At 39.0% G+C, this 25,093-nt stretch overlaps 1 protein-coding gene across 5 annotated transcripts in view; it reads right to left on the reverse strand.

The window, feature by feature from the left end:
* Positions 1-25,093, reverse strand: part of PTPRD (protein tyrosine phosphatase receptor type D) — a 1,732,979-nt gene that overhangs the window by 156,688 nt on the left and 1,551,198 nt on the right. For 4 of the 5 annotated variants that reach the window (XM_084628881.1, XM_084628885.1, XM_084628882.1 and 1 more), the window contains 6 exons: positions 24,400-24,669; positions 21,451-22,032; positions 8,799-8,932; positions 6,237-6,381; positions 2,813-3,118; positions 1,694-1,887 (listed from right to left, as the gene is read on the reverse strand). In XM_084628881.1, coding sequence (XP_084485007.1) covers positions 1,694-1,887; positions 2,813-3,118; positions 6,237-6,381; positions 8,799-8,932; positions 21,451-22,032; positions 24,400-24,669 — 1,631 coding nt within the window. The remainder of the gene's footprint in view (positions 1-1,693; positions 1,888-2,812; positions 3,119-6,236; positions 6,382-8,798; positions 8,933-21,450; positions 22,033-24,399; positions 24,670-25,093) is intronic. The other variant, XM_084628884.1, reaches the window with a different exon arrangement.

The following is a 25,093-nucleotide window of genomic DNA, read 5'->3' on the forward strand; positions in this document are numbered from 1 at the left end:
TGAACTCACGTCTGTATGTATAATGATCTTTCAACCATACTCTCTCTTTTTTTTTTTAATACATTTTAGTTTAGTTAATAAGAATTGTCTGTGGCATGTATTTGGGTAAGATCTGAAACATTCATTAACCTGGGAGGTAATGTGTCTGATCCTTTGGGATTAATAGAACCTTTTCTTTTATATGATGAAATAAGATTTACAGAAATGTTCATCATATTTGACGTGGGTACCTGGATGGAGGCCTGAGGCTGGATCACTTTAAGGGAACTGTGTTATTTGGACTTCTGAGTAACCAGTAAGATAATAAAGAAGCTGTTTTATGCTGGCTTGGTAAATTTAAGTATTGGAATATCCACCAGCTTTATGGGGATTGTCGGTCCTATTTTTTGCAGTTCACCCTAATTGAGTGACCACAGCTGGCTCCCCACTAGGACCCCAGCCACACTCATAATTGCAAATTTATAATAAACCACAGGCATTTATGGTTCATTCTCTTTAAACTGTGAGAGCACAATTTTTTTGCCAAATAAATAAATACATAAAGATGTAAAACAAGAAAATGGACCTCTTGAGAGCTGGCACATTACTGTTTAAATAGGCATATCAACAAAATTGAAGGGAGAAGAGATCAGTCCCCCACAAAATGAATATAAAGAGTTTCAAGTTATCTATTAAATCTGGGGGTGGGAGAGTTGCCATCATTTACTAACATGAAACACAGAACTAGTTAAGATTTAACTTTTTACTTTCAATGAAGGTGATAATATCTGATGACTTCCCATTATTCATATACAAAATGAGCCCAGGCTGTGAGAGGTGTGCAAACATTTATAGCTTTCCCTTAGGCGTATACCTCAGTGGCATAATTCAGGTAATCTCCAAATCCACAAAGAACAAGTTTGCCCTACCATTAGAATCCTAATATTAGAAGTTCTTTTGATCTTGATGTGATCAAATACATGCCCCAGAACAGAGATTTCTCTGTCATATGCCATGATTTGTAAAACAGATCAAACCACTTTCTCAGCATCTGCATTTTGCACCAGAAGCAACCTTAAATTTTTAAAACAGACTTCTTATTTTACTTGATAGTTATTGATTTGAATGATGTATTGTGCAATTTAAACACATGAGTGAGTTCCAAAACTATGACACAATATTCAGGCCTTGTTTGATAAGAGTGGTGAGATGGGAACACACTAATGCTTTCAAGGCAGGACTAAATGTGCCAAAGCAGGGATCTAATCTGCCTACTTCTGGTTCCGACGCTAAAACATTGAACAGATTATTCCACCCAGGAACAGGAGTTATCTGTGTGAAATAGCTGGTGGCTGGACCAGACACCACACATGCTAAAAGGCACTGACTATGACCTGCCCAGATGCCCTTTGGCACTCTTCCAGAGGATGCAGATAATGAAGTCTGTGGGTTTAGGGGAGCCTGTAGATGGTTACAAAGAATTGCACTAAACTTAGCTGGTTCTTCCCCTATGTATGCATACACAGGCTGCCTGAATTTGGCACAAGAAACCGTAAACATAACCATTCTGGAGAACCTATTAAGATGGAAATAAAACATGTCAGCTTGTAGGCCAAAGTGGAGGGGAAAAAATATGGATAGTTATTTATATGTATTTTGTAAATGCAGCATTTTTACTGAAGCCTATAAACAGAATAGAAAATAATCTAGTTACCTGTGCATCAGCCAGCATGACATCCTTCAGCATGGGTTGACCCTTTGGCTCGCCATTTTCCATCCTCACATAATGAACCTGGTATCCTCGGATCTGACCATGCTGCTTATTGGGTACAGGTGAGCGCCATGACACTTTAACAGAGGTAGAGTTGACAGCCTCTACCTCGACTTTGCGAGGAGGACCACTAGGAACTGGAACAACATCATTGGATAAAACAGAATTACAGGCACCTGTCTCACCCATTCAGAGTCTTTTTCTTTCTCTCTCTCTCTCTTTAAGGGCAGACCCACTATGTTTTCTTTGAAGAATACAAATTGTTCAACAAATGAAAATGCTCAACCAATCTGCTCTACCTTTCAGTGAAAAGATCAAAAAACATGACTGATGCAAAAAATGGAAGAAAAAAGAGTATTAGAGAAATAGAAAAACATGTAAAAATGTACAAAAGCCAAGGAAGATGCTTTGCGATTCAAAGCATTAAAGTACAAAGAGATATTTTGTAATTGAAATAATAATAATAAAAAAAAACCAAAAGATTTTAAAAAAAAGTTCCCTTTTGTTTTGGGTTTGGGTTTTTTGCAATGGAACAAAAAGCTGGTTGATAATTGGGACATCTTCTGTTCTATTTGGATATGGAAGACATTTGACAACCTAGATATTTAAAATAAAAATATGTAGAGCATCAGTTTTCCAAAAGATTTTTTTTTAAATGCACCAAAGAACAAGAAGGCCATTTTTAAAAACCAAAGACATAAGCTCATCAGACAGAAGAGTTAAAAAAAAAAAGTCAAGAAAAATGCAGAAAGATTTCCCCCCATGAGATCTGTGATTTTTTTAATAGATGAGGAGTGGGAGAAAGAGCAACCTGGGTAGGTTCCAAGGGGTAGCAGTTTCAACTTGTTCAAAAACAAACAAACAAACTTTGTGTTTAAAGAAGAATTCAAAACTGACGTAGCAAAGGTAGACCTTTGCTTAAAACAATCAAATGGTGACAATAACAGCAATTTTGGGGGAAAGAGGAGCAGGGGGAAAAAAGGAATACTGTTAGCCTATACAAAGACAGCAGATCGAGAGAGAGTCATAGAGGTGCAAACGGATGTAGTGGAGGCAACATACCATCTTCATCTGTCCGAATCAATACTGATAAACTCTCTGGGCCAGGTCCGACATCAGTGTGGGCAGTTACAGAGATCCGGTATTCAGTCCATTTTTCCAACTGTTCCAAAAGGTACTGAGTAGTGTCCGAAGCAATTCCCAAAATTTCATGGGGCTTGTCATCTTCCCCATCAATCCCAATGTACTTGATTGAATATTCTGTGATAATGCCATTCTGTTTTTCCACCGGTGGAGGTTGCCAACTTACCAAAATGCTAGTGGAGCTGGGGCTGGTGCAACTAATGTCTTGAGGAGGAGCTGATGGCTCTAATTTCAGTAGTGGGTTAGAGGAGGATTTGAGTGAAAGGATAGGAGTGGTTGAAAAAAAAACATGAACAAAAGAAAAAGAAAAATAAATAAAAAGGGCAACCAAACCAAAAAAAAAAAAAGCCATAGAAACTTAAAAAGCAAAACATCAGATAATCTTATGCACCTTGGCTTATTAAAGTGAAGAAATTAAAAATGAATAAACCAACTAAATGATAAAAAAGGATGTGGGGGCAATACATGAAAATGAAGCCTCAAAATAATATTACGTACCTGCAATTAAAATTCTTCTTCAAATAAAAACAAAACGTGATGCTTTTATATGTCTATTCATCTACCCTTGTAATGTCTGCAATTAGTGCAAGTTAGGACATTTTAAATGATTATTTTATGTATGTATTTCTTGCCAAATTTTAACCTATACTGTACAGTCAGTCTTACATTCATCAAATAGTTTTTTTCTCTTACACTATATTCCAGATAACTTGCAATAATTGCTAGAAATTGCTTGAGAAACTCCCAGCCCCTTTGAAACTTTCCTCCTGTCCCTCCCCACAAAAAGATTATATTTTTAATTTTCTTTTTACAACTGAGTCTGCCTAGATCAAGTCAACTACAAATAATGTTTAAATGGAAAGCATTTATTTAAACATTTATTGTAGCCAACATAGTGTAAAAGCATGCAAAGTCAATAGAAGATGAAGAAAATCTTAGTCAAAGGTTTACCTACCAGGACAAAAAGTGACAGGCTTGTTGATTCTGACTGTACCTTGTACTTACCCTAGATCAGCTCTCAGTTATACTTTTTAACTCCTCTTGGAGACACCTTTGCTAGTGACGAATTAAATCCTACCAGCTATTTTTTTTATAATTTCAATAAACTACCACCTCCGCACATTTTGTCAGCAAAATAGCTATTAAATCTTACTAAAAGACTTTCCTAGCAAAACAAAGCACAAAGATACAAAGCTCCTAATTTATACTGTATCTTACTTCACATGAGCACCCATCATTTAGATCAAATATAGCTCGTATTAAGAAGACAGCTAAAGTGCTTGCCCATTTTGTGTGTGTGATTGTGTGTGTGTGAAATCTAGTTTCTCCCCCATATCCTTAAAGGAAAAACAAATGGATTTTTGGTACTATTTCTTGGCATATCAAAGATAATTAAAGAAGCTGAAGAGTTATAGGGCCTTGCTGTGACCTACTGCAGTAACACATGTGTCTTTTGGTTCCTCACAGATCTTCTGTGTGGATCAATTGATGTTCCTCAGTGTGGCATTCTACCCTTCTTGGGGGAAAATAAGTGAGAATGTACCAGCATCTGGAGGAGTTGAAGGGATAGATTAGCTTTTTTATTTAAAAAAAATGTCAATGATCAAGGTACAAATCAACTACACAGGATATTCTGGTCATTACGCTACAGAGCATGAATCTGTGCAGGAAGTATAAAAGGAAATGAAAAGACTCCTTCAGGATATCATACTGACAGACAGATATCCCTGTAGCAGCTTTCTCTGAAGCCAAGAATGAAGGTTACAAAAAACTCTAGAGAATATTTCTGCTGTATCCATGAGAGATTTCTAATTTTTTAAAATCATTATATTAAAATAAATGCAAACCATTCTATCTTGTGTAATCGTTTTTTAAAATGCAATTTCTCCTTTATTTTGCAAGATGATTTTTACACCATCTGCAATCTAGTAAGCAAATCTATTAGGTCTGATCATATACCATGGATGTAAATTGGAAGTTTGTGATTGATTTCAATGGGATCTCTTACAAAAGTCTGACTACTTTCTTTTCATATATAACCTTTGCATTTTTTCATGTATTATCTGAATATGTAAAATAAAAAAGGCTACACACAGTGTAATGTCATCATGCTGGCCCTGTCCCATTTACTTTATTCTTACATAACCAGGAAATGGAAATCTTCTATATCAAAATACTGATTTTGCATAATTAAAATGACAGTGTCCCATGACCTTATGCTTGATGCTTGGATAAGGGCTGCACAAATGACAGCATAATTGGGTCCTTTGTGTTTATTTAAAATGCCACAGACATGCCTCAGGAAGTTCACATTACTCACAACACTCAAACTCTAGAGCAACAGTTCTTCAGGTACCTTAATTGTTACTAATATCTCATCAAACACTAGCAAAGCACGACAGTATAAATACAATAGCTCGAGCTGACTGACTCAAACCAGAATTTCAATGAGGCTTTGCAGTATTCGTTTAAATAACCTTACTTCACTAAAAGTTATGAACCAATCAGCCTATAGAAAATTTAAATACATGATGGAATACAGTTTGAAAATGGAGCAGTAAAGCTAAAGAATTACACAAAGTAAATTTCAGCTGATTATATCAACTCTTTGGGATACAATTCTTCAGTACCTGAAGAAGATCCCTTTAGTTAAGTTTTAAATTACATGTTTTTAAATTCCTATATGAATTCCCGTCAGGTTTTTTTTTTTTCAGATAAGCTCTATAAATTACTCTTATTATTTACATGAACAGCCAATAGAATGTCGTTTTCTTGTGTGTGTCAAAATTACTTATAAAACTCAGATGCCCACCTTCCAAAGATTGGTCAAAAAAAACATTAGGCAAAACTTAGAAAGAATAACCATAGTTATCAGCATGCCTGTTAGTGCATACAGTCCTGGAGCCTTCAAATGTACATGTTCTGTAGGAAGGGAGTGTCTGGATAAAAGGAATTTTATGGAATTCACACTGTGGAGGAGGAAATGACCAGGCTGGACCAGTGGAATTTTAAGGCTCCAGGACTGTATAGGAGGCATGCCATGCATGGAGGATCATTAGTATGCCTCATGGTGCACCTAGAAGCTATACAGATATCATCATAGTGTTGTCTCTTTAGACATTCTGAAGATGTTCTGCTTCTTCTCCTAAGGATATGCAAAAGCCAATAATAATTCAAAAACAATTCTCCTAAGCCTATCTATTATAAATATATAACTTAAGCACTGTCTTGCTGTCATGTTACTGAGACTCTTGCTCTCTATTGCTGTCTTACTGGCTTATCTGGCTGTGTCTGCTCAGTAGATAGAAGGAGCAAAATAAAGCAAGCAAGGAGAGACACCTACTTGACTGCATGGTTCTCGCTGAGATTTCTGCAGTTGAAGCACCCAGGCCTTGTGGAGAGCGTGCAGCCAGACGGAAGTAGTACAAGCTGTTTGGCTTCAGGCTTTGCAGGCGGTAAGATGTAGTTGGCTCAACAGAAACACGTTGCTAAAGGTAAGCAATAAGAGAACTGGACGTATTGATAAATATCCAAAGATACTTATTCAGAATGTTGTCTAAGGAGAAGAGCCCCTCTGAGACACTGATAACATCATCATCAATGGGATTAATTTGTTTAAAACTTCTTTTAAAAATGTGAATGTAGCATTTTAAACAAAGCAATCTGAACCAAACAATGAAAGGAAAGTGAATCTATTATCCACAATAAATAAATAATGAAAAATTAATTTTTAAAATAAGCAGTTCAATGTATCAAGCTGCTAGGGAGAAATTTTGTTTGACAGTTTAAAAGGAGTTAAATAATTGTGTTCAAATTTTAAAAGAATATTTGGACACTGACAGATGAGTAGAGCCTCATCTACTTATCTACATGTACTTCTCACTCCAGTGAAATTGGACTTTTGTGGGATGGGTGATCTTGGAGTTAAGGCTAGCCTGTAGTTAGATTTGCATTCAAAATCTTAAGAAGCAAATTCTTCTAAAGCTATAAATATTATCAAGGACCTATGATCAGGATGTAGTGCAAGTTTAGGTAGGGGCATATATCTCATATGGAATTAAAAGATAGATCTGGGAACTCTCCTCTTAGCAGTCTTTTCAGTTGCTCAGTGTGTGCTTACATGTCTTCAGTACATGTGAAGAACTTCTATAAATCTAAACTCAGTGAAGTAGCAGTAACCAGCTTTGCTGTATTCCCAAAACAGCAACAAGATAGTGACGCAGGAGGGCACTGACATATCTAGCACTCTCCCGCTGTCTCCTGAGATCACCACTCTCATTCTTTGCATTGGAAATCAGCTTTATACAATTGAACAGAAAAAATAAAAAGAGACTTTATTTTTAAAAAAGAATGATTTAGTGTAGCCAAAGAAACATTTAAAATGCTAATTGTTTATAAAGAGCAAACAACATCTAAAAAAGGCATCTTATGATTAGAAATAATGTATTTTCTTCATGAAGCACACTGAAAAGTACCAATTACCATGTTTTAAAAGATTCTCATTAATTGACTAACAGAAACAACTATTCATTATGGGTGAAATCCTGGCCCCATTAACTGCAATGGGGCTGGAATTTCTTCCTGTGTCATTCCTAAGAGCCAGGCAAAGTCTGTCAACTCCATGCCCTGGAGGCAGTACAGTTTTGGACAGCCTCAACTAGCTTTACCCCTTTGGAACTGGTAGCAACCTCCATGCTTGCCTTTCCATGAACACCCATAAAGCTTCCCTTGTCCAGTAGCCACAGAGCCTGCTGGTAACAGTGCTCAGAATCTGCCATCAAGCTGGTTGCTCTGTTTAACAATCACCACTCTGCACTTTAAGTGTGTTGTATGTTGTGTGTGTGGGGGGGGCGGGGGGCATTGTCTGGCTGGCCGGGAGAAGAGGACAATGCTTTCTGGCTTGGGGGAAGAGGGGAGATGTAAAACTGCTGGAAAAACAGTCAGCATGGTGGATGAATCACCACCTAGGAATGAGAGGTTTAAAAAGGTCAGCTGGGCCTGGCCCCTCCCCTCATTCACTCGGAACAAGCTGGTTAGCACCCACCCTCCCTCCCTATTTAGGTCAGAAATATGCCTGGTGTTTAGCTATATCTGCTGTGGGCATTATGCTAGCTGCCCCGTTAAGGGGGGCTGGGAAGGAATTTTTCCCTTACCACCATATTGGCCAGGTGCAGTGGGGGGAGGGCGGGGGGGTTCACCTTCCTCACAGCAGGTTCAGGTGGGCTCTGTTCATGCATTGCATGATGGGCAGTAGGCCATATGTCACAACTCTTTATTTAAGTGTACAGCGGATGTTCAGTGCAGGTACTCCATAAATTAAGGCACAAAAGAACGAATAAATGGCTTGGAAAAGGAAATAATGAGAGGTGCTTGGTAATTGAGCAAGCCAGGAGAAGTTCGGGACTCCTCTGATTGGCAGAGCAGGGAGCCAACCTCCCCATCATTATAGTCCATCTTAACCCCTCCTACGAGGGGGGTGGGGGTGGTCGGTAAGGTCTCGGCAAGGGAATTGCTAGAGGGAGCTGGTGTAAGCCTCCCCCAGAATTAGCTGGAATTGGAGGGTCCCAGCAGTGGATTTGCTGGATGGACATAAACGGAAAGGGGGATGGGAGGGGACGCTAAAAAAAGCACTCACCTCTCCCCCCCCACCCGCGAATTGTGGGGGTTTTCACCTGCACTGCACATTTTATCCGCCGGGTTAGTCCCAGACATCTAATAATAAAGTTGCGGCCTGATTAAACCCATATCTAATGTCTCCTGTCATTCTTTCGGCATAGCCAGACAAACCATTTAATGTCAATATTCTCATATAACAGGAAATCAGCTAAGCTTGTACTTCTAAACCATTGCAGCCTTTCATGTCTTATTCCATTAAAAAAAAAAAGGTGAGTAAATGTTCATTTACCTCTTCACCCTGGTCCCCATCTTTGTAAACCAGTTCATAGCTGGAAATAGTGTCAGAGCGGGGAGGGGTCCAAGAAAGTAATATGCTTGTTTCAGATTCAGGTTCTGCTTTGAAGTTCAGTGGTTGCCCTGGGACTAAAGGGGAAAGTTATACAGTGTTACCCCCTATTTATTTCTTTTGTTCAATACTTATTATTCGAATATTTTGAATCATCATTGCAGTACTTGGCACAATACTATCTTTTGTTTTAATTACTGAACTTAAACAGCTAACTGATGCAGTTGAACTAAGAAATAGGTACAAAGCAAAAAAAGTATACTGTAATATAATGATATTACCAACTTACATTTTATCCTAAATTATTTCAAAGTTCCTCAGAAACTATACACAAACAAACGATACACAAACCACAGAAATGCTGCCATCCTACAAGTAGACTATTGACACCTGTTTAACAGCTTACAGCAGTGGCTCTCAACCTCTCCAAACTACTGTACCTGTTTTAGGAGTTTGATTTGTCTTGCATACTCCCAAGTTTCACCTCACTTCAAAACTAATTGCTTACAAAGTCACACATAAAAATACAAAAGTATCGCAACTCACAAGTACTGTAAAATTGCTTACTTTCTCATTTTTACCATATTATTATAACATAAAGCAATTGGAATATAAATATTATATTTACATTTTAGTGTACAGTATATAGAAGAGTATAAACAAGTCATTGTCTGTATGAAATTTTAGTTTGTTCTGACTTCACTAATGCTTTTTATGTAACCTGTTGTAAAATTAGGCAAAAATCTAGATGAGCTAATGTACCCCCTGGAAGACCTCTGCGTAACCCCAGGGGTATGTGCGCCCCTGGTTGAGAACAACTGGCTTACAGTAATAGTACTCGAAAAATTTGGGACTGGATCTAAAGACATACCAGCTGAAACTGCTTATGTGAACTGTGGCAAAAAAAGTTATGTATGAAATAAAGTAAGTTATATACAAGATGGGGAAAAAATCTTCCAAAAAAGAGCTAAGGCCATTATAGATAATTCCAAATGCAAAACAAGTTTGCTAAACTAGCAAGCAATTAAGTTATTAAACATATCCTTGTCTTTAAGAAGGCGCTTACACACTGAAAAACTGATTTATGCTATATGGTTACTCTTCAAAAATGGCATCCTGAGGTGCCATGTTTCTTTTCTTGCCGATTAACATTTTTAACAATTTATCTCAGTTTTCTAGTAATTAGATTATTTTTCTCCCTCAAAATGTAACTTTGAATCTGATAGATGAGGGGGCGGGTGGGGGAGGAGGCATTTTCTGGCTCATGTGTCATTTGTCATAAGGGTTATTCAGGCCAAAATCTACTGTCAGTTACACATGTACACCTCCACTGAAGACTATGGGGTTACACAAGTGTAAACGAGGGCAGAATTTCTCTTTACCGTTAGAACATGGGCAATAACTTTGGCACCCAAGTTTGAAAATATTTGGTTATGATTTCCATTGAGAATGCATGAATCACAACAGAATCCAAGCTCATTCTTCCATAGTTGTGCTGGCTTTGCAGGAATAAAAAGTCGTGCACACTTCTTTGGTCAGAAAAATAATCAGCTATTATTCTCAATACACACAGGGAGCAGCTGTGGTAAGTAAGGTGGTCATCATCATCATACAGATAATAGTTTTTCATAATCATTTTTCAGAGTAGGACTGCATTGTAAATTAAAGTACTTTTCTTTTGTACAGCCACAGTCACAGAAAAGGAGGAACTAGCCCATCAGAGAACAAAAATAAAATTTACTTGTTTGTAGTACTTAGCCTCTGCAGATTTTTAGGTGCCACAAGGAAACATTGGAGCTTTGGAGTTCAGAAAGCCATTTGGACTTATGATAACCTGTTGGATACGATAGCTAGGATTTGACTTCTAAGTTTTAAATAAGTAGATCGACAACTAACAGGAAATGTAAATTTGCCTGTATAGACTTTTAATAGCTTGTAATTACCTACCATTAGTCCCCTCTGAAATAAACAGGACAAAATAGAAAGACAAGATGGGATAGGAGAAAAAAAAATTCTCTCCCACTCTGAAGAAATGTGTCAGAGTGAATAGTAATCCAATGTAATTATATATCTTCAGAGAACAAGAATAAAAGCAGAGTAATTAACTTTTTCTTGAAAAGATACCTGGTGTAATAAATGACCACTCAGTGGATATTAAAAAGCTCCAAAGATGTCTTTGAAAAATACTGATATAAGATGTACAAAGGGAAATCACTGTAAGTATGTAAGTAGCAATAGAACCATTTTAATGGGCAATACAAATTTGAAGCAAGGTGCTGGGAGAATTGGACTATTCCTGACTTGGAAACAGGTTCTGTAATACCATCTTGCACTATGGTCATGATGCTGAGTCCAAGTCAGATTGTTGCATAAATGTATGCACAGAGCTCCATGTGGCTGCCTTACAACTCTCTTGGATAGGAACCAACTGGAGGCGGTGATACTTGCAATTTGCCTCCTACTAAATATGGCTTAAAGTGACTGTACTGTAGGCCTGCCAAAGCATAATAATGAGCCATGGAGTTCAGAAAGCCATTTGGACATATTTCTTTTTGACATGGATTGTCCCACGTGTAATTGTATCAAATGAAGCAAAAAGACAAGTGGACACTCATTGGGACTTTGCCTGCTCTACAAAACAAAAAGGTATGAAACAGTACTATCAGAGTTATGGAAAAGTGCTTCACTTGGATGAGCATGAATATTGGGAAGAATATTGGCAGAGTAACTGAGCAATTATGGTGTAATTCCAATGCCACATTTGGCTGGAATCTAGGGAGAGTCAGTAACATCACCTTGTCCTTGTGGGACTTTATGTAAAATAGATTAGAGTCCCTAAAGCCTTATGATCATTTCCCCTGTGAGCTGCAGTTGGTGCCACAAAGAATAAAATTAACCATGTTAGAAATTCCACCTCACAGTTATGGTGAGGTTCAAAAGGAGATCTCATCTATTTTGTGAGACCAACATAGCTATCTCATGATATTAGGAAGATAGAAGATTTTCGAAGAAATAAGCTATTCAAAAATCTGAACCACGCAGATTAACTTCCTTTCTCCAAACGCATGAAAGGCCAAAACAACTCCATAAGAGACGCTGTCTATAATCTAACCGACAGCTGCAGAAAGTAATCAAGCAGTTTTTGCACAGGAGAAATCAAGTAATCCATTCAGGTCCTGAATTTTCTCCACTTAAATTTGCACAATTTCCTTGCAGTTTCCTATGAAGTTAGGAAAACTAAACAGAACAAGGAAGCCATGCCAACTGGTAAAACGCTCCCCAGGATGGGATGGAGAAAGGTTTCTTGGTTCTCAGTGATCATATGTTGTGAGACACTCATCGCCAACATCTCTCTCCTCAAGGATTTCTCCTTGAAGTCCTTGTTTACTATCTTAAAGCTGGGATTTACTGAAAATGTCATGGGACGCCAACCAGGCAGTGAAGCTTAACTCCACCTGTTTTATTGTTTGTGGCAGATATTTTCAATTTGTACTCAGGCAATGTTTGAATTTTTGGGGGGGGGGGGGAAGGGAGCGGGAAGGGTTGGCTTCTACACAACTCCACAACAAAACAGAGGGAGCTACAACAAACAAAACCAGTACAATACTGCTGGTAATACTTGTAGGAATGAATCAAAGCCTCAAGATGTTGTACAAGCACAGCCCAAATTGAGTACAAATTAAAAAATACAGTCACTTTTCCACTCACTTCAGGAATGTCACTGTAACACATACATGGCACTTCTTTAGCCCAGAAAAAACGGTGCTCAGCGGTAGCTATGCAAACAGGAACCAAGCTGCATGAGCAGATATCTGCAGCTTCTGATCTCCTCCACAGACAAAAAAGCAACTAAAGAGAGGCAGTTACAGGCTCTGGAAACTGTGCAGGTTGCCTTGCTCCTACTGCTGGGGTGTGTTCTACAACATAGAACTATAGGCTAAACCAAATCCAACTTGTCACATTGCATGATCATCACACAGAGTGGGAATTTTTTTACAGCACAGGTATTTTTGGAGAACAAAACATTTCAATAGCATCTTTTATCCAATGATTTCAAAGTGCCCTACAAACATTAATTAAGATTCTTAACTTCACTGTGAAGTATGTATATTCTTATTCTTATGTTATATAGAAGAAACAGACACAGAGGTTGTTAGGTAACTTACACAAGATCACACAGGGATTCATTGACAAAGCAGGTTATAGAGTCAAGAATTAATCAATTTCCAGATCCATTCTCTAACCTCTAGATCAGGGGTGGGCAAACTTTTTGGCCCAAGGGCCACATCTGGGAATAGAAATTGTATGGCAGGTCATGAATGCTCACAAAATTGGGGTTGGGGTGTGGGAGGGGGTGAGAGCTCTGGTTAGGGGTGTGGGCTCCAGAGTGGGGCCAGAAATGAGGAGTTCAGGGTGTGGGAGGGGGCTCCAGGCTGGGGTGGGGCTGGGCATGAGGAGTTTGGGGTGCAGGAGGGTGCTCCAGCCTGGGACGAGGGGTTCAGAAGGAGGGAGGGGGATCAGGGCTGGACGAGGGGGTTGGGGCAAGGTGAGAGGCTCAGGGGTGCAGGCTCTGGGCAGTCCTTACCTCAAGCGGCTCCCGGAAGCAGTGGCATGTCCCTTCTCCGGATCCTACGCGGAGGTGCGGCCAGGTGGCTCTGAACGCTGCACCATCCACAGGGACCACCCCTGCAGTGCCCATTGGCTGTGGTTCCCACTTATGGAAAAGTGCTTCACTTGGATGTGCATGAATTGTCTGGTTCCCAGCCAATGGGAGCTGTGGGAGCGGTGCTTGGGGTGGGGGCAGCATGCAGAATGGAGACCCCTGGCTGCCCCTATGCATAGGAGCCAGAGGGGGACCATGCCGCTGCTTCCAGGAGCTGCATAGAGTGGCCCCGACCCCCTCCCCGGCTGGAGCCCCAGAGCAGAGCAAGCTCCAGACTCCCATCCCAAGCGGGAGCTCGAGGCCCAGATTAAAATGGCTGGTGGGCTGGATTTGGCTTGTGGGCCATAGTTTGCCCACCCTGCTCTAGATCATGGTTCCTATCCTGGTCCTTTGTACACATGGAAGCATGTCCAGAAGCAAACATAGAAAGCAGCGTGATTCTTAGAGAAGTAGCTTAGGAGTCAGAGGTTCGGGAAGTGGGCATGGAGGATTTAACAGGAGAAGTTACAAGCTGAGTGGAGTTGGAAAGGGCCAAGATTTTGTGTTTGCTGAGAATTTCATAAAGTTGTTCCTAAGAAGCCCTTTCAGTTTAGGAATAAACATTTTTTTCTTTTTTTGTCACTTGATATCCATTTTTGTTAAAATACCACATTCTCTCTGCACAGTACACAAGGTAATTAAAAGCAAACAAAGATAGTTTATTAATCCTGTGTCTGTGTCTACTCTCTCTCTTAACACAGAAGTAACTTGTGTAAATAAGCCTGGAGGTTTCTGACTCCTTAGAATTCTACAGTTTTAAACCTAGAGTGATAATATTGAAGAATGATTAACTAATTAAAAAGTGTAAATGTGCAGTACATTTTGTCAAAAATCTCAACCTGTAAACCAACTGCTGTAGAAGTTAATGAACAACTAACAATGCTAAAGTGCAATAAAAATATGATGGTACAAACTCAAAAATATATTAAACATTTACTTGTAGGAAAATAGTTTGATGATTGAAAAAAACAGGAGAAGTATTCCTGGGAGTGTTTATGTGGTCAGTTTATGGTCAGTTATGGTCAGTTTATGGTCAGTTTATGTGGTCAGTTATATGGTCAGTTTAATTCTATTGATGCAGTGAAGTTATCTTGTAGGTATTTCACAGTGCCCTCTCCTATACTCAAGTTAAAGGTCCACAGTAACCTGTGCTTTGCATTTCCAGCATTCTTTATAGTATTTTACATTACAAGGCTCAAATTCCCTACTTATTCAGTGTCTCAAGGCAGGTATATTTTTGAGTAGGTCACTTTTAAAAAAAAAACCCACATACCTGCCCAGTGGGTCACTTTATTCAAGTAGAAGGAAGGCGAGGAAGGAAGTGGGGATGCAAATAAACCTTGCATACAAAGAATGAATTGAGCAGGAGGATAGAAAAATAACATAAAAGGAATGAGAGGTCAGAGATAGCACAAGAAGAGAGTGAAGAAAACACAGAGCAAGAAGAGAATGCTGCCATCGCTTATAAAACAAAAGTACACATTTTCAGTTTAAAATAAAAAAAATAAACAAAAACAGCCTAGAAGAACAAATAAAAGCAAAACAGAAGGGGAAAAGGAGTAGATTAAAAGGAGGAGAGGAACCACTGAGAAAGGGAAGTGGAGGGACAGAACAGGAGAAGGAAGCTGGAAAATGGAACAGAAGAAGCGATAATACTGTGGCTAGCATGCAAAAACTTGTATAAAGGCCAGGAAATCCATGAGTTTCAGCTCAGAGAATTTCCTGTAGATTGCTGCATTGTGTGTAGGGAATGCTACACCATAGGATCTGATTGCAGTGAGGGTGTGGCCCTCTTCACCTAGGGACACCTTTATATCAGCAGGGTTATCCCTACAGATACTGAGATATGTAAAGAAAGCTGGGGTTATCTGAATGGTTACCTTCTGCATTAGGTCCTCTTTCCCACAATGCAGCATGGCTCTAGGGTGACCAGATGTCCCAATTTTATAGGGACAGTCCTGATTTTTGGGTCTTTTTCTTTTATAGGCTCCTATTTCCCACCACTCCCTGTCCCAATTTTTCACACTTGCTGTCTGGTTACCCTACGGCTCCCTCATCAGCATTATATTACTCAGCAATTCCACTGCCAATTTTAGGGAAGATAGCCAGTTTCTTTGGCACTATTCTACACTGCACCTCCTTGGTGCTCAGCTGCACCCCCACCCCTCGCTTTTTTCCCTGTCCCAAGCCTTTTGGAGATCCAGCTGAATAGCCATGGCATAGACAGCCTTCCCTGAGCTCCCAGACAGGATGCTGCAGGACTGTCACTTTCTCTCTTTTGGCATTTCCGGGGCATTTAGCACTGTTTTCTACTTCCTCCATGTCTGACACTCCAGGGAATTTTAGGGCCTTAGGTGAGCAAAATGCATTATTTTTTTACTTCATTTTCATCTACAGAGTTTTTTAACATGGGGCCGTACACAGAGGAAGGAGGGAAGTGATGATGCCAAAATGATTGATTGAACTGGACTCAAATTACTGCTGATGGTTAGGCAAGAAACTAATTTTAACAGGACATTTTATTATTATTACATTTTTGCATGTGTTTGATGTTCATGAAAGGTGTCAGAATCTTCTACTGAGCTACAGTATAGAATTGCAAGAATAATTTGTTTATAATTGCATGTTTTTCTCTGCATTTCAATCCTTCTATTAGAAACAGAACCCCCCCCCCCAAATCCAACTCATTAGCTTTACAATAAGGTTTTGTTCAATGTGTAATATAATATTTTCCCTTTTACATTTATTTAAAAGACAGTCAGATATCTGATCTTCCTATAATTTTTCCTTTCCATGCATTCAAATGCTTTCTTAACTATAATGTTCCGTGCTGACTGTACATACACTTTAACGTTCATGTTACATAGCTTAGCATTAACAATGTGTTTTATATAGTAATTTTTTTAAAATGTAGGAGTTTCCCAGAGTTATCTATGCCTCCTGGAATTCCCTGTCCTGTGGAGTGTCTGGTTCTCCCTGCAATGCTCCCAGTCCCTACATAGTGGTTCTTCCTGGTATGGGAAGCTAATAAAAGCAAGATCCTTTGCTCCTCTTAAGTGACTTTCCCCTCTCTGCAGAGTTTAGGAATACCCCTGGCCCTGAGACCCAGCCGGAAGATTGTTTTTATGAGGCGTGCAAGATGAAGGATGCACCCGGAGTCTGCTCTGGCATGTTGGTTTGAGAAAATTAAAAAAGTGAGGATTGTGTTTCAGGGAAAATGTAATAGCAAGTTTTGTAGTGAATTAGCTGGGAATGGGGACCAGGAACCAGAGACATAGTTTACAAGAGGGGCAATATAAATTAGGAGAGAACATCACAATTCAGTATATATATGAATTTGTCCATGCTGAAGTCCAGCATTTGCAGGAGTCACATCATATAGAGAATATACATGGCTTGATCCTCCAGTCATTGACGTCAGGGGCAAAGCTCCCATTGATGTTAATGATGCAGGATCAGGGTCTTTCTGCACAAACCTACTGATATCCAGTTTCCCCTGTTCAAAAGGGTCTGTTCTAACATTTTCTATGTTGGCTTTTAATAGCTACATTTTTAATATGTTGGCTATCATGGTGAAAATGTTATCCATTTGTTTCGATGGCATAAAAATCATTATAGTGATGAAGAATTATAATTATTTTTGTTTTCATTTTTTTAAATTAACCTCTGTGTGTTAAACACAAGTGTTAAAAATAAGGCAACTGTAAGCTACAGGGATATAAAAGCATGTTAGAGACCAGTCCTTATTCTTCAAAAGGGAATTATTTTAAAATTTCTTCAAAATCTTAAATTGTCCCAAGTGTTTATTTGTAATGTTCCACAAATATACAACTGTGCTCTAACAGCAGGTGTGTTAAATTTGATTATGGCAAATATTTGCTTTAATCAATGACAAACAGACTGAAACCCCAACTTTGAAAACTAAATGCAACCCTTAACTATGGAGTTGCTGCTGACAACTTCATAAGGTAAGATCAAGAGGCTTTTCCAAGATTTACGGTGAAAGAACAGAACAACTGTAAATCATAAGAAATCAGGATGTCATCTGCCTGGATTTTCTGTAGTTAAAGAAATGCAAGGAAAACAATACCAGAGAACTCAGATTTAAGCTACTCTTTTAAACAATTTGCTGCTTATTATACAACAAAGACAACACTTTCAACTGCTCACAGTTTAGAACCAAATAGTTATCCTCAGACAAAAAAGAATGAAATGTAGACTGCCATTCCATCCTAGCAGTCAAAATCCCCTTTTCTGGACAAGTCACTCCTTAAAATATATATTTGAGCCACTGCTTTGAATAGTAAATGACTTTCTAAGACATGCTAGACCCTCAGCTAGAGAGCTACAATATTTCACCCTGAACCCACTCATGTGAAACTGAACCACAATAAAAGCAACTTGGGATAGTTGTACTACATGCCATGGAAAAATCATCTTTTTGATGAAGATAGAAAAAAGATAGAAAAACCAAATATTTGTGGTCAACATCTTAATTGAATTGTTTCATTCTGGATTAGTTAGATATTAAGCCATATCTGCTTGAGCTGCAGTCGTGGCTCTTGGGAATTGTAGTTTGCATGCCTTGCGCCATGCCATTATCCTCAGTGAGCTGGGATCCCTGATTGGACTCTTACATGAGGCCCATAATCTCCCCTCTTGCTGAACCATTGAGATGCACCATAAGAGTCCCATAGCCATGGTGCAACATGGGACATGTAGTTTGGGCATAGAGTCCAGCCCATAAAGAAGATTGTGGGTATGAGGTACCCAAACTACTACTCCTATGATGCACCGTGGGAGCTCAGGGGGACAGATTTTAATGAGAACTGAGCTGAAATGTAATGTTTAGATTATGGTTCCAAATAAAAAACTTTGTGTTTTTCAGGGTGTTCAGGTTTTTCATAAAAAGGTAAAATTTTTAATGGAAGCAGACACTTTTTGCAAAAAAATTGTTTATTAGAAAACCAAATTTTTAATTGAAAAAGTTTCAATTAAATTTTTGACCAGATCCACTCAGATGACCGAGAAAGCAAGAAGTAAAACTCAAGATGCCTGTTTCTTTAGCATCATTTTGTCATATTTAACTTGAATATTAATTATGCTGGTGCTGAAAATAAAACCCTTGCAAATGTGTTTCTTTTTCAAAATCCTCAGAACATTTTCCTACCTCCCAATGATCACAATGCACATAATAGAAAAAGGCTTTCAAGGAAACCAAGCTATCATAATGTTGAATGGCACTGCTGTCAATCAAACTCTAGGACACAAATGCTGGCCTCAGTGAAGTCAATTGGAGTTTTGTCACTGATTTCCATGGGAGCAAGATTTGGTCCATCGAGTGATAGCTTACACAATTGAAATAGTTATTCATTTGTTTTTAAGTTCTATACAGAGAAAAAACAAACAAAGAACCCCAAACCCAACCACCATTCCAGGTCCTGCTTCTTATGGCATTCTCTCTCTGTGTGTATATTTTTATATATACACACACACATACACACAGAAGAGAGAGAGGGATTCAAGCCACAAAAATGTAGATTTGAATACTCCAAATTTTAGAGGAGGGAGGATATGTATTTGAAGTTTTCATTAATCTCATTACAAAGATGGACCATTCACAAAATTTGGATCTAGATCGAGGTTTGGCGCTGCTCTAAGCTGGAGTGCACTGGCGTTGGAACAATTTGTATAGTGGGGGTGCTGAAAACCATTGAACAAAACTGTAAACCCTGTGTATGATGGAAAATATTTCAAGTTAGGGGGGTGCTGCCATACCCCCAGCATCCCTACTTCCAACACCCCTGCTGGAGTGCTGTATTAGGTCCAGCTTCTCTACCGCTATCCTGTTGATTGAAAATGCTCACATGCGTCCATGCATTTTCCATCAGGCTCATGCTTTAAAAAGCCTCTCCTCTCTCAAAACTGTTGTTTTTATGAGACAGTGTAAAAATAAAATGTCAGGTCAAGTCAGTTCCCAAAGTGAAAAGACTGGCACTGAGAATCACTCCAATAGCATCATCATTATCATGACTTCATGTTACAGCAACAAGAAGAAACAGCACAGGAGGGCATATTAAGTGATCAAGTTTTAACAGCACAAGGATGCCAGAAATGTTTAAATACATGGAGAACTCCTCAGGTGACTATGCTCAGTAACATAACTTGGGTCAGTCCAACTGGACCACAGCAGGAAATAGTTGCTCTGTAGGAGTTAATGACAAATTCCTACTGACCTCAAACAGATCAGGACCAGGCCCTTCCCGAACAAAATTGTTGAACAGCTTGTTGTGTCTCCATCTAATACAATCTATCACTAAGCTAGAAAGCGGAGAGCAATATGGCAATCTAAAGACTGGCCTCTGAAAAATGTCACAAATATGTCAAAAGCCAGAATTAGTGTTCACTATCTAAATATACGTACAAATATCAATTACATTGCCATTAGGTATATTAGAAAAACTAATGAATAAACTTCTAATTTTAAATAATTTTAAAGACTGTACACACATTTCCCCATTATTATACAGTACTTGCAGAAATTCCAAGACAACGAATCAAATTCTGTTCTCCATTTACACACATGTAACTCCACAGAAGTCAGTGGATTTGCATGCAGGTAAACAATGGCAGAGTTTGATCCAATGCCTTGAGTTATATTTTGGAGACAGGTTTTTCAAAAGTTGAGGGACTTTGAACTTCTACTACAAGAAACTTTGCTAGTGCTAAAAAAATCAACTGACTTACAAGTAGCATTCTATATTTCTAGATGATCACTGAACTATGGCAATATTTCACACATCTTGTTCTAGAACAAAAAGAAGGAGGAGTACTTGTGGCACCTTAGAGACTAACAAATGTATTTGAACATAAGTAAATAAATAAACAAAGCTGATGCTCAAATAAATTTGTTAGTCTCTAAGGTGCCACAAGTCCTCCTTGTTCTTTTTGCTGATACAGACTAACACTGCTACCACTCTGAAAACTGTTCAAGAACAGTAAATAATAGGGAGTTGTTATTCCATAGAGCTACAATAAAATAATTTCTGAAGTTTAGCACAACCAGAATTTCTGGCTTTTGATTTCATAAACATTCTTTGCATTCACTGAGCTTGCTAGTGATTTGATAATAAAATTAACTCATAGACGTAAAGGTCCCGTACACAAACAAAACCTACCTGCAAACGTAAAACAAAGAAATAGTGACCTTGTTTTACCTAGAGCTATGGTGCTTTCTGTTGATGAGTGGGGAAGGGAAGTTTATAAATCAGAAGCGCATGGATGTGCTTCTGTGTACATATACACTGTTTTAATATGATTTTAAACATTTTCAAAATATACAGATATATGTATATGTATGTGCATGTATGTATAGTATATACGTATTTTACATCTCCAAATCAATGTTAACAAAAATGATCTAACATATGATGCCCCATATACAATCTACATTAAAATCAACTCCACAGAATATTCAAGGACAAGACCAGTAAAAATGCCAGCTAATAACTGCTGGACAAACATAGTGTGGTACTTAGCATCAGAAGTACTGTCTCAGCCAAGCAGTGGCCACAACATTTAGCTTTCTCCACAGTCTCATTGAGAATACTGTTGCTTTGGTAGAATTGTTTGATATTTATACATTTCTGAAAAAGGGAATGGAAGATTTGATGATAAAGACGATAATTTCCTCCATTTTAATGACTGCAAGGGCTGTGGAATGGTAGAAAGATGGTTTGTGAATGATGCCTTTTAATAGGCAACATTTTGGAAGATAAAAAGAAAGCTCTGGACATCTCTTGGAAATATTTATTTCCCAACATTCACTCACTCAAATACTCTCTGCCCAATTTCTACATGTATGTAATTTATTCCACCATATTGCAGTCTTACCTCCTGTCTGAGTGATGACTTGAATGTCAGCAGAGAGGGGTCCATCCCCAACAGAAGTAAAAGCAAGAACCTTCACAGAATATGTTTTCTGTGGTACTAAATTTCCAATAGTGGTGATATGGCTGTCAGCCACATTGTGTTTCATCCAGCTGTTGACGTGTTGGGTGGGGTCCATGGTGTAATAAACTCTGTATCCTTGAATTTGGCCATTTGGTTCCTCAGGTTCTTCCCATTGTACTAAAATTGTAGTTGAGCTCAACATACGAGCCTGTACACTGCGAGGTGCACTAGATGGTGCTTGTTCTGAGGTCCTTGTTGACACTGGCTCACTGGGTGGGCCCCGTCCAATATTATTTACAGCAACTACCCTGAATTCATATTCTGAATATGGGCTTAGGCCTGCAACACTGTAGCGCGTTGTAGCCACCCCATCAATTTCTTTATATGGTTCCTCAGAGTTTTTAGGTTTATGTTGGATTATGTAGTAAGAGACTGGTTCAGGGTTCCCAGAATCCCAAGTCAACGTTATGCTTGTTGCCGTGCTTTCCGTCACCACAGGAGTTCCTGGAGGTTTGGGTAAGGCTAAAAATAATACCATAAAATTAAGTTAATAAATAGTACATACCAATCATTCTTTACTCTTAACGTGTGATATGAAATCAAACAAAGCAAATCATGACATGAAATGGGTTGAAATGTAGTTGATTTGGGTAGGAGCTACATCCCCTATTTAGAATTAGGAAATCCAATGGTTTAGTACTGTGATTTATTCCAGAAATTTAATAGAGAACACAGAAATATCTCATATCCCACATTAAAAAAGGTCTTCTGATATATGGCACAATAATGATTTTTACCATAGATCCACTAAGCACCTGCACAAGAACAGCCATGCAGAGAGAGAGCGTGCACTGTTAAGGCTTGATTTGCAGAGGTGTTGGATACCTTCAGTTTCTAATGAACTCAGCAGGAGTTGCAGACAACCAATAACTCTGAAAATCAGCCATCAAGTTTTTAACCATTGCTGCTTTTGAAAAGTATACGGCCCTTGATTTAGCTAGAATGAAGGTAGCAAAACACAGTAATGAAATGAGAGGTTTGCTTATCTACTAATATTATTGCTGCCTGAATCGGTAGTTTATAATTTTAGTAATGCAGGAGTAGGCCAGATAGATGGACTAAATTCAAAGAACATTGCAAACAAGGACACGTTTTGAAGTGCAACTATACTATAAGGGCTGATCCTGTAAGGAATTGAACTGATCTCTGCCTGCAGTCAGTATGAGATTAGGGGAATCAACACCTCATGGGGCATGCTCAGTACTTTGGTACTGGATCTTATGTACTGTGTAGTGAGTTTAGGCACATCCTTGAACTGCACCACCCCAGGAGGCCTTCCAGTCACAATTCTTGCTTCCTCCTTGCTCTGGATGGAAGTTAACATCAGCAGCTAACTATTACACACTTGCTTCAGGTGCATTGGCCAGTGAGTGGGGAGCAGAGCTAAGATTCTCCCCCTACCTCACTCTGTTGTGTTTATGTATCCTGAAGAGGAAGTAAGTAGGTATACAGCACTTATTGCTGTGTGCCTGGATTCAAGGTCCAGGTAGACTATTCAGGGTTTTAAGGGGGTTGTTCTCATTTGCTTTTACTTTCTTGCATAGGCATGTACTCCAAGTCAAAAGTCGAGTCCTAAATAATTTTCTGTGGCTATTCTTAAAGCCTATGGACATAGGGTTACCATACATCCAGGTTTTCTTGGACATGACCTTTTTTTTTTTTGTAGTCCACTCTCCGTCTGGGTGGAATTTTGAAATAAGGGTCAAAGTCTGGTGTTATTGCAGAGCAAACATTATAGCTCAGAATGAACCCCGATCAGTCTGCTTCCCAACTGGTCCCTCCCTGTATCCCCAGCTGATTGGACCATTTGCCTGCAGCCCTGGTTCCCAGGTCTTTGAGGGGGCCCTGCAGGGAGATGCTGACTGACAGCTGGTGCTGTGTCCTGGGCTTGCAACAGCCGCCCTGCCACTGTGACAGCGAACAACACTGCCCCCCACCTCCACTGAATACTTCTGCCACAGGTATGCCCTCCAGCATCCCCCAGTTACCCTTCCCAATACATATACACCTCTCCAGGACCCCCACTCTACCCCCCTCCAACACCCCCTTCTCCTCCAGCATCATCTTTTTGGGAACCTGAAATATGGTAATCCTACATGGAACCCCTTGGCAAAGGGTCCCCTGTTCTTTGCAAAAAAACTCTCACTTCAGACCAGACAAACTCACACACCAAACACCTCTTAAAGACATTTGGCCATAAAGAATAACATACAAGGTATCTACAGAGAGCTTGTAATTTGTCAAGATTCTTGATCATTGTGAGATGTACAGACAGGTAATATTTAAGGAATAATATATTAATATTGAAAATATGCTTTATGGACTTGGAGTAGAAATTAGTCATCAGGAGATGACTCAAAATCAGAACAAGAAGCAGTGGTCTCAAGTTGCAGTGTGGGAGGTCTAGGTTGGATATTAGGAAACACTATTTTAGGAGAGTGGTGAAGCACTGGAATGGGTTACCTACGGAGGTGGCGGAATCTCCATCCTTAGAAGTTTTTAAGGCCCTGTTTGACAAAGCCCTGGCTGGGATGATTTAGTTGGCGTTGGTCCTGCTTTGAGCAGGGGATTGGACACGATGACCTCCTATTATTTTAAGACAGACTTCCTCTCACTGGACACAGTAGGTAACAAGGTGACTTACAGTCCTGGGTGCCGAGCACAGTTACACCCTACACTACACACTTCTGCTACTTGAAGCCAGAATTTGGCCTAAAGCTAACACAGATCATCTTCTTCTTTAAGGAAGTTATCAATTTTTAACAACTGTGTCAGAAAAACAAAGAACAAGTCATGTCTACATATACACAGATTATATATGTAAAGTACCTTTGACAGTTATCTGTGCTATTGCTTCTATAACACCAAGGGTGGACATAGCAACACAAGTGTAGTTTGCAGACTGCCTGACATCATTAAGCTCAAGGACATTCCTCCCTATTGGCATATCATCTTCGGGTGTCAGATCTTCAGCCCCCAGCATCCATTTCACATATGGCATTGGGGACCCCACGGCAACACAGGTGATGTTAACACTCCCTCCTGGCATGATCTCATGATTGGTAGGTGGGATAGAGAACCTTGGTGGGACCCGGCGAACTGGAACAAAACACAAAAAAAGTAATAACATATACAAAAAGGGAAAATGAGTTTTGCATATAGACTACATGAACTGTACAGACACAATTTAACATTTTAAACATGTTATTCCAATTTGCCAAAAAATAAAATATACAGACTACACAAGTATATTGTCTGCACACAAAGTAAATTATACTATATTTACTTGTTGATATCATTAGACACATTCATACAAAAGTTGATTCAGACCTACTAGGGGCCCACAATTGACTAACTATATACTAACAATACACAAACACCATGCAAAAGTTACACACACACACACACACACATATATATATATGCATGTAGTTTGTATGCATATATATATATATAGATATATATAATATGCACAGAAGAAAACTGGAGGGTTAACAGCATGCTTGAGTTGAGTACCAAAACC

Source organism: Lepidochelys olivacea (genome assembly GCF_965140295.1).
Source record: "Lepidochelys olivacea isolate rLepOli2 genome assembly, chromosome: 5".
NCBI classification, from domain to species: domain Eukaryota; kingdom Metazoa; phylum Chordata; order Testudines; family Cheloniidae; genus Lepidochelys; species Lepidochelys olivacea.